Below are 10,871 nucleotides of genomic sequence, written 5' to 3' on the forward strand. Positions count from 1 at the left end.
CTAGGAGCAGGGACTAGGACTGGGGCTAAGGCATGGGCTAGGAGCAGGGACTAGGACTGGGGCTAGGGTATGGGCTAGGAGCAGGGACTAGGACTGGGGCTAGGGTATGGGCCAGGAGCAGGGACTAGGACTGGGGTGGGGAAGGGGCTGGGGAAGGGGCTGAGGCTGGGGAAGGGGCTGGGGAAAGGGCTGGGGAAGGGCTGGGACTGGGGAAGGGGCTGGGGAAGGGGCTGGGGAAGGGGCTGGGCTGTGGGACGGGGTCAAGAGATGTGGTGAGGGCGTGACCTGGCATGACCCCAGGCTGGTCTTGTCGCTTGGCTTTCCTGATGCCTCATTAACGGACGGCTGCGTTAAAGAAAGACCATCGACCACAGGCCTCTGACGGGGACAGCCTGCTCGCTGACAGCCAGCACTCCAGCCTGCTCATGTGGAACATTCCATAGTTTCCAAACTCAGAACATCGATACTGCGCCTTTACCGAATCTAATCAAATACGGCTGTCGGCCAACAAGTTTTGGGTTGATTGGACACTTCAGAAATGATGCAGACCGAAATTTGAGGTGATCTTCACAGCACATTTGGGTTTTTTTCAAATCCCCATTAGGGTTAGGGTGGTGGTGTGGTGCACTGGTGTGTCTGGGTTAGGGTGTGTCTGGGTTAGGGTGGTCTGGGTTAGGGTGGTCTGGGTTAGGGTGTGTCTGGGTTAGGGTGGTCTGGGTTAGGGTGTGTCTTGGTTAGGGTGGTCTGGGTTAGGGTGTGTCTGGGTTAGGGTGTGTCTCTGTTAGGGTGGTCTGGGTTAGGGTGGTCTGGGTTAGGGTGTGTCTGGGTTAGGGTGGTCTGGGTTAGGGTGTGTCTGGGTTAGGGTGGTCTGGGTTAGGGTGTGTCTGGGTTAGGGTGGTCTGGGTTAGGGTGTGTCTGGGTTAGGGTGGTCTGGGTTAGGGTGGTCTGGGTTAGGGTGTGTGGGTTAGGGTGTGTCTAGGTTAGGGTGTGTCTGGGTTAGGGTGGTCTGGGTTAGGGTGGTCTGGGTTAGGGTGTGTCTGGGTTAGGGTGGTCTGGGTTAGGGTGTGTCTGGGTTAGGGTGGTCTGGGTTAGGGTGTGTGTGGGTTAGGATGGTCTGGGTTAGGGTGTGTCTGGGTTAGGGTGTGTCTGGGTTAGGATGGTCTGGGTTAGGGTGGTCTGGGTTAGGATGGTCTGGGTTAGGGTGGTCTGGGTTAGGGTGTGTGTGGGTTAGGGTGGTCTGGGTTAGGGTGGTCTGGGTTAGGGTGTGTCTGGGTTAGGGTGGTCTGGGTTAGGGTGGTCTGGGTTAGGGTGTGTCTGGGTTAGGGTGGTCTGGGTTAGGGTGTGTCTGGGTTAGGGTGGTCTGGGTTAGGGTGTGTCTGGGTTAGGGTGGTCTGGGTTAGGGTGGTCTGGGTTAGGGTGTGTGGGTTAGGGTGTGTCTGGGTTAGGGTGTGTCTGGGTTAGGGTGGTCTGGGTTAGGGTGGTCTGGGTTAGGGTGTGTCTGGGTTAGGGTGGTCTGGGTTAGGGTGTGTCTGGGTTAGGGTGGTCTGGGTTAGGGTGTGTGTGGGTTAGGATGGTCTGGGTTAGGGTGTGTCTGGGTTAGGGTGTGTCTGGGTTAGGATGGTCTGGGTTAGGGTGGTCTGGGTTAGGATGGTCTGGGTTAGGGTGGTCTGGGTTAGGGTGTGTGTGGGTTAGGGTGGTCTGGGTTAGGGTGGTCTGGGTTAGGGTGTGTCTGGGTTAGGGTGGTCTGGGTTAGGCTGGTCTGGGTTAGGGTGTCCCTGCTGCCATACAGTGTTAATGCTTCCTTGGATGAAAGTAGCAGTCGGTCAAACACAACTTGGTGTGACTTGCAACATGGCTGATTAAAGGTTGGTCTGTTGCACTAGTATCAGACTATCTAAAGTTAATTGACCTGGTCACCCAGTTTGACCCCCCGCTTCTGAGGCGAACGTTTCAGGACAGAATAGAGGGTTTGTCATCCGGCCTCACCGCACCACCACCACAACAGCGACTCAAATACGAAACCTACCTGGAACGTTACAGAAACTTCAGTCCATGACTTGAAATTAAATCTTGTGATAAATCTTTCAGCTTGCTTTAGTTTCAGCTCTTTCTGTTCTCCCCCTTCAATGGGGAGAGAGATTAGAGAATATAGTTTAACATTTTGATTTAAATGCGTCTAGGAGTGAAATTTAATATTTTCACCTGTTTTTCCATCATCATTGAGATTTATGATTCACTTTTAATTTTGATTGAAGCTAATTTGGTTTTTCACCTTCAGCGGTCACCACTTCCTGACCAGGACTCTGCCTGAGGAGGTGTCCCGTTAACCAATATCCCCCGTTTTTCATCATTTGCTCTACATAACCTGACATGTAGGATCTGGGTCATCCACAGGGGAGGGTCCTGGCTGCAGGCTAGCAGCATGGTCAGGGTGAGACCCTCATTGATTCCTCCATGAAAATCAAAATGTCTGGCAGGAGTTGCAGGAAGGGCAGAAGGGGCAAAAGGGGCAGGAGGGGCTGAGGGGCAGGAGGGGCTGAGGTGCAGGAGGGGCTGAGGGGCAGGAGGTGCTGTGGGCGGGAGAGAGGAGAGCCCAGACTGAGACTACAGATGATGATCCTCTAAGTGCACCAACCCACCACCCTAACCCAGACACACCAGTGCACCACACCACCACCCTAACCCAGACACACCAGTGCACCACACCACCACCCTAACCCAGACACACCAGTGCACCACACCACCACCCTAACCCAGACACACCAGTGCACCACACCACCACCCTAACCCAGACACACCAGTGCACCACACCACCACCCTAACCCAGACACACCAGTGCACCACACCACCACCCTAACCCAGACACACCAGTGCACCACACCACCACCCTAACCCAGACACACCAGTGCACCACACCACCACCCTAACCCAGACACACCAGTGCACCACACCACCACCCTAACCCAGACACACCAGTGCACCACACCACCATGGATGTCATATTTTATCTTCATTATTTATCAGACAGTATTTCTACAGAAGAAGGACTCATGGTTAGGACTAGGTCTAGTACCTAGGACTAGGACTCAGGACTTGGTCTAGAACCCTGAATTAGGACTCAGGACAAGGACCCATGACTGGGGCTAGGACTAGGGGCCATGACTGGGGCTAGGACTAGGGGCCATGACTGGGGCTAGGACTAGGGGCCATGACAAGGGCTAGGACTAGGGGCCATGACAAGGACTAGGACTATGTGAAACCAGCTGGCTGCACATTCAGTGGAGGCTAAAAGGCTGAGAGTGTTGAGAGGCAGATGGCCGGAGGGAAAAATCATTTTATAGTCCTAGAATCAGACAGGAGCATGTACACAGTTCCACGCTTGGGTCAGAACCAGGACTTCTGGATGGTCATCTGAGGGGAAGAACCAGAAATTAGTAAGTGCAACAAACCAGAACCATCGATCTCTTGTAAATGGAATAAAATTTTGTGTCAACTGGTAGTGAGGAACTTAATTACAGGGAGGAGCAGTAGAGTATGAAATCGGACATGACCCATTGATTACAACACAGGCACAAACAACTATTGATTAGAAAAAGCTGTGTGGCTTGGTGCCTATAATAACATTGTGCTGGTGTCAGGGAGATTCCAGCCACAGTTACTCATTTACATTTTACTGTTATTTTTGAACATTAACATCTGAGTTGAACTGATGTGAGGGTGAACATGTTTGTGACCATCTCCAACATCGAGATGGTGAACCAGGGTGAGGTCAGTGAGTCAGGTACCAGTAACACAGCTGTGTGTTGGTGCTGTCCTCCTGAACCTGAACAGCAGCCTGCTCCCAGAGAATGCTGTTACACTGTGAGAACACAGGAACCGGCATCACTCGTGGACTAGCATCCTTATCAAACCAAACTTTATTAGTAAAGCCATGTTTCCAAGCAGTGTGACAAAGGGCTTCACATACGCCTGTAGAACTGCTCCCTGGCCCACAGGAACCCCTCGATGAAGACAAGGGGAAACGCCACACGGTTTGATTCAGCCTGCCAACCCAAACTCCCTCAGCTAACTGTCCCCACACCACATGGGGGGGAGGGGGGGGGGGAATTGATTTCCTGTGAGCGCTGTGTTGTGGTGCTGCCCTAGACCAGTCAGTCCTGTTGTGCTGCCAGCTGTGGGTACGGGAGGGGCGCGGTGGTTCAGGTGATGGGCAGAGACAGACGTTGGGGGCACCAACGATTTTTTTTGTAGCATTTTGTTTGGCTGGGTGGATCTGTATGACCCGTGGGGACCTAAACCACAGGCCATCCGTCCATGCTGCTGCAAGGTAAATGGAAATGATTTCTTCTGCTATTGATCAGATACACTGTTTATAAGTTAACAGCGTCCAAAGGATGGTTCTGTCTGAGGGAACAGGACTAAAGAGCAGAGCATGAGATGATTACATCGCAGGATTTTATCAATGTCCTGGGGATTACCCACGCTTTTATTTATCAATTTTTTTAAATTTCTAAAAAGTCTAGAACTGTAACAGATATGAGAATTCAACTTGAGGATTTATCAATGTAACGTTTTGTATTTTTTGATAAAAGGTATGTCATTTCTGTATACTTTGGTAATTGTATTGGAAATTTATTATGTGTCATTTGTAAATCCTTTTCCCCACTTATGTTGGTTTAAAACAAATGATCTAATTTTAAAATGTTATTTGTCAGGTGATTTAACAGATTAGCCCTCATTCCGATGTTAGCCGCTGTGCCACACAATTAACTAAAGATCTCTGAAGAATAATCTAGACGTGAGGTATGCATGCTATCCCTCAAATGAAAGATAATTTCCGCTTAGTTATTGCTAAAGCCCTTTTCTGTCTATTATCCCTTCATCACTCTCACCACTCTCTCCTTTATCTCATCATCCCTTCATCACTCTCTCCTTTATCTCATCATCCCTTCTTCACTCTCCTTTATCTCATCATCCCTTTAACACTCTCCTTTATCTCATCATCCCTTCTTCACTCTCCTTTATCTCATCATCCCTTCTTCACTCTCCTTTATCTCATCATCCCTTTAACATTCTCTCCTTTATCTCATCATCCCTTTAACACTCCTTTATCTCATCATCCCTTCTTCACTCTCTCCTTTATCTCATCATCCCTTCTTCACTCTCTCCTTTATCTCATCATCCCTTCTTCACTCTTACCTTTATTTCATCATCCCTTCTTCACTTTCCTTTATATCATCATCCCTTCTTCACTCTCCTTTATCTCATCATCCCTTCTTCACTCTGTCCGCTATCTCATCATCCCTTCATCACTCTCTCCTTTATCTCATCATCCCTTCATCACTCTCATCACTGTCCTTTATCTCATCATCCTTTCTTCACACTCTCCTTTATCTCATCATCCCTTCTTCACTCTCCTTTATCTCATCATCCCTTCATCACTCTCATCACTCTCTCCTTTATCTCATCATCCCTTCTTCACTCTCTCCTTTATCTCATCATCCCTTCATCACTCCTGTATCTCATCATCCCTTCATCACTATCTCCTTTATCTCATCATCCCTTCTTCACTCTCTCCTTTATCTCATCATCCCTTCTTCACTCTTGCCTTTATTTCATCATCCCTTCTTCACTCTCTCCTGTATCTCATCATCCCTTCATCACTATCTCGTTTATCTCATCATCCCTTCACCACTCTGTCCTTTATCTCATCATCCCTTCACCACTCTGTCCTTTATCTCATCATCCCTTCATCACTCTCTTCTTTATCTCATCATCCCTTCACCACTCTGTTCTTTATCTCATCATCCCTTCATCACTCTCTCCTTTATCTCATCATCCCTTCACCACTCTCATCACTCTCCTTTATCTCATCATACTTTCTTCACACTCTCCTTTATCTCATCATCCCTTCTTCACTCTCCTTTATCTCATCATCCCTTCATCACTCTCTCCTGTATCTCATCATCCTTTCATCACTCTGTACTTTATCTCATCATCCCTTCATCACTCTCTTCTTTATCTCATCATCCCTTCATCACTCTCCTGTATCTCATCATCCCTTCATCACTATCTCCTTTATCTCATCATCCCTTCTTCACTCTCTCCTTTATCTCATCATCCCTTCTTCACTCTCTCCTTTATCTCATCATCCCTTCTTCACTCTTGCCTTTATTTCATCATCCCTTCTTCACTCTCCTGTATCTCATCATCCCTTCATCACTATCTCGTTTATCTCATCATCCCTTCACCACTCTGTCCTTTATCTCATCATCCCTTCACCACTCTGTCCTTTATCTCATCATCCCTTAATCACTCTCTTCTTTATCTCATCATCCCTTCATCACTCTCTCCTGTATCTCATCATCCCTTCATCACTATCTCGTTTATCTCATCATCCCTTCACCACTCTGTCCTTTATCTCATCATCCCTTCACCACTCTGTCCTTTATCTCATCATCCCTTCTTCACTCTCCTTTATCTCATCATCCCTTCATCACTCTCTCCTGTATCTCATCATCCCTTCATCACTCTGTCCTTTATCTCATCATCCCTTCATCACTCTCTCCTTTATCTCATCATCCCTTCTTCACTCTCTCCTTTATCTCATCATCCCTTCTTCACTTTGCTTTATCTCATCATCCCTTCATCACTCTCTCCTGTATCTCATCATCCCTTCATCACTCTGTCCTTTATCTCATCATCCCTTCATCACTCTCTCCTTTATCTCATCATCCCTTCTTCACTCTCTTCTTTATCTCATCATCCCTTCATCACTCTCCTGTATCTCATCATCCCTTCATCACTATATCCTTTATCTCATCATCCCTTCTTCACTCTCCTTTATCTCATCATCCCTTCACCACTCTGTCCTTTATCTCATCATCCCTTCACCACTCTGTCCTTTATCTCATCATCCCTTAATCACTCTCTTCTTTATCTCATCATCCCTTCATCACTCTCATAACTCTTCTTTATCTCATCATACTTTCTTCACACTCTCCTTTATCTCATCATCCCTTCTTCACTCTCCTTTATCTCATCATCCCTTCATCACTCTCTCCTGTATCTCATCATCCCTTCATCACTCCTTTATCTCATCATCCCTTCATCACTCTCTACTTTATCTCATCATCCCTTCATCACTCTCCTTTATCTCATCATCCCTTCACTGTCATCACTCTTCTTTATCTCATCATCCCTTCACCACTCTGTCCTTTATCTCATCATCCCTTCTTCACTCTCTCCTTTATCTCATCATCCCTTCATCACTCTCCTTTATCTCATCATCCCTTCACTCTCATTACTCTCCTTTATCTCATCATCCCTTCATCACTCTCTCCTTTATCTCATCATCCCTTCACTCTCATCACTCTCCTTTATCTCATCATCCCTTCACTCTCATCACTCTCCTTTATCTCATCATCCCTTCACCACTCTGTCCTCTATCTCATCATCCCTTCATCACTCTCTTCTTTATCTCATCATCCCTTCACCACTCTGTCCTTTATCTCATCATCCCTTCTTCACTCTCTCCTTTATCTCATCATCCCTTCATCACTCTCTTTCAACCTTACTGACCTGCTCCTCTCCTCCAGTCACAACAATGCCCGTGTGAAGATGGGGGACTGGAACTTCCTGGGTGGGATCTTGGAGGAGGTCCACATCCACTCCACCATGGTGGGCAAGATCTGGCTGACCATCCTGTTCATCTTCCGGATGCTGGTGCTGGGCGTGGCGGCAGAGGACGTGTGGAACGACGAGCAGGCCGACTTCATCTGCAACACGGAGCAGCCGGGCTGCAGGAACGTCTGCTACGACCGTGCCTTCCCCATCTCCCTCATCCGCTACTGGGTGCTGCAGGTCATCTTCGTGTCCTCGCCCTCGCTGGTTTACATGGGCCACGCCCTGTACCGCCTGCGCGCACTGGAGAAAGAGCGTCAGAAGAAGAAGGCGGTGCTGCGGCGCGAGCTGGAGGGCGTGGACGTGGAGCTGCTGGAGGTCCGGAGGAGGATCGAGAGGGAGATGAGACAGCTGGAGCAGGGGAAGCTGAACAAGGCTCCTCTCAGGGGCTCGCTGCTCCGCACCTATGTGGCCCACATCGTCACCCGCTCAGTGGTGGAGGTGGGCTTCATGACGGGCCAGTACCTCCTCTATGGCTTCCACCTCATCCCGCTGTTCAAGTGCGAGCGGGAGCCGTGCCCCAACGCCGTGGACTGCTACGTGTCCCGGCCCACGGAGAAGAGTGTGTTCATGGTGTTCATGCAGTGCATCGCTGGAGTGTCCCTCTTCCTCAACATCCTGGAGATCATACACCTGGGCTACAAGAAGATCAAAAACGGCATCCTGGACTTCTATCCTCATCTGCGGGACGATCTGGATGACTGCTACCCCAGCAAGGCCAAGAAGGACTCAGTGGTTCCTCAGTCCTGCATGGGCACGTTCACCGGCCGCAAGGCCACCATCCCCTCAGCGCCCAGCAGCTACAACCTGCTGCTGGAGAGGCCTCCGGATGCGGACGGATACCCCTCCGCCTTCCTGCCCCTCCAGGGGGAGCTGGCGGGGAAGGGCAGCCTGGAGGAGGCCAAGCATGTGACCCACAGCCCCACAGAGCACAACTGCAACTCCAACAACACCAGCAGCGACACGCGCTCCCCGCCCTGCGACTCCACCACGCCCCCCAAACAGGAGGAGGAGTTTGCTCATCGCGGTGAGGAGGAGAAGGATGGGCGTGGCCTGGACTCCCCGAAGCGGTCCAGGGACTCGACCCATACCTCGTCCTGCCCCACTCTGCTGGCCGGCGCTGCCAGGAAGCCCTGGAGGGGGAACGCCTCGTCCAACTGCTCCACGGTGGTGGAGGGCAAGAGCTCAGATACCGACTCCTACGGCGGCGCAGGGCCCTCTGGCTGCAGAGCCTCGGGGAAGGCGGATGGCAGGCCCAGTCGGCCGTCCACCCCAGACTCCCTGGAGGACTCCAGCTCCGGGTCGAGACACAGCCCGCGGGCGCTCCCACGGCGACCCTCCATGGCCAGCAGTGGGGCCAGCAGCAGGCGGGCACCCACTGACCTGCAGATATGACCCAACACTTACCCAACACTCACCCACTGACCTGCAGATATGACCCAACACTTACCCAACACTCACCCACTGACCTGCAGATATGACCCAACACTCACCCAACACTCACCCACTGACCTGCAGATATGACCCAACACTTACCCAACACTCACCCACTGACCTGCAGATATGACCCAACACTTACCCAACACTCACCCACTGACCTGCAGATATGACCCAACACTCACCCAACACTCACCCACTGACCTGCAGATATGACCCAACACTCACCCAACACTCACCCACTGACCTGCAGATATGACCCAACACTCACCCAACACTCACCCACTGACCTGCAGATATGACCCAACACTCACCCAACACTCACCCACTGACCTGCAGATATGACCCAACACTTACACAACACTCACCCACTGACCTGCAGATATGACCCAACACTTACCCAACACTCACCCACTGACCTGCAGATATGACCCAACACTCACCCAACACTCACCCACTGACCTGCAGATATGACCCAACACTCACCCAACACTCACCCACTGACCTGCAGATATGACCCAACACTCACCCACTGACCTGCAGATATGACCCAACACTCATCCACTGACCTGCAGATATGACCCAACACTTACCCACTGACCTGCAGATATGACCCAACAGTCACCCACTGACCTGCAGATATGACCCAACACTTACCCAACCCTCGGGGACGGTTCAGCTAAGGGTTCAGCCATGTGCAGATTAAAAGATTGCAGGTTTGAATCCCCTATGTTGTCTTGTTTGGGATGAAAGCGTCTGCTAACTGAACACAGTGTTTTCTGGTGCCACCCTGCCCTAGCCTAACCCTAACCCTGCTTTTGCCCCTGTTGTTCAGGATCTGGAGAAGGGCTACTTTAGATTTGAGGTGCGTTGTTCTGGATCTGGAGAAGGGCTACTTTAGATTTGAGGTGCGTTGTTCTGGATCTGGAGAAGGGCTACTTTAGATTTGAGGTGCGTTGTTCTGGATCTGGAGAAGGGCTACTTTAGATTTGAGGTGTTTTGTTTGGAAGAGGATGTCTTGTGAAAGTGAGATCATGTGGCACCAAGAAGAAGTTAGGGTTGATTTAAGGCACAATGTGTCTGTTTGTTTGGAAAAAATATCTAAATATTTTGCTGTGGAACAATGAAGTAATGATCATTTACAAGAGATAAAATGTGTATATTTATGAGATGTTTGTTTTCCTGAAACCTTTTTGTACCATGAAGCCATGTCAACATTTGAGCATTCTACAATAAAGTTTTGTATATTGATGCTGATGTGGGCTCAATCAATACCTGCCCAGTGTGGACCAGAACTAAAACTATTACATCACCAGATACAACTAGCTACTTCACCACAGAGGGAAAAACAGACACAATTTAGAAGTTGCAGAATCAATTAACAATGTAAACAATAAGAAAATCACGCAGCGGTTTCAGTATTACATGTCATGGTTTTATTATGATAGCTGGTTTACCATGGAGGGTTTGGGTGCAGTTCTGTGGGAAGATGTGTGGGCTATGCCAAGGATTATGCAAATAAAATCAGCTCAGCTAATCAGCATTCTTTCAGGGTTAGAAGGCTGGAGTTAATAGGCCGAAACCCATCGGAACACTGGAATGCAGGAAGCACTGTCAGAGATGTTCTTCATGTCTGTGAGTAATGCTGGGTACACAGGATGCATTATAATCAGGATAATCGGGCCGATTTCCCCCTTTCAACAATCCTAGGTAATGTCCCGATTATCTTGATGGTTTTACAGATAATCTTG

General features: G+C 49.5%; 1 protein-coding gene across 1 annotated transcript; it reads left to right on the forward strand.

Annotated features, from left to right (window-relative positions):
* Nucleotides 1-4,277: 4,277 nt before the first annotated feature.
* Nucleotides 4,278-9,078, forward strand: gja9a (gap junction protein alpha 9a). Its single transcript, XM_067237474.1, has 2 exons — nt 4,278-4,327; nt 7,599-9,078. Exons 1-2 carry the CDS (start codon nt 4,278-4,280, stop codon nt 9,076-9,078), a joined length of 1,530 nt encoding a protein of 509 aa, XP_067093575.1.
* Nucleotides 9,079-10,871: the final 1,793 nt, after the last annotated feature.

Source organism: Osmerus mordax, chromosome 6 (genome assembly GCF_038355195.1).
Source record: "Osmerus mordax isolate fOsmMor3 chromosome 6, fOsmMor3.pri, whole genome shotgun sequence".
NCBI classification, from domain to species: domain Eukaryota; kingdom Metazoa; phylum Chordata; class Actinopteri; order Osmeriformes; family Osmeridae; genus Osmerus; species Osmerus mordax.

What these genes read in the sequence shown, in the direction of transcription:
- gja9a (XM_067237474.1), top strand. Translation starts at nt 4,278, where the DNA reads ATGACCCGTGGGGACCTAAACCACAGGCCATCCGTCCATGCTGCTGCA. An exon ending in TCCGTCCATGCTGCTGCAAG is followed by an intron (nt 4,328 to 7,598) that starts GTAAATGGAAAT and finishes CCTCTCCTCCAG; the next exon opens with TCACAACAATGCCCGTGTGA.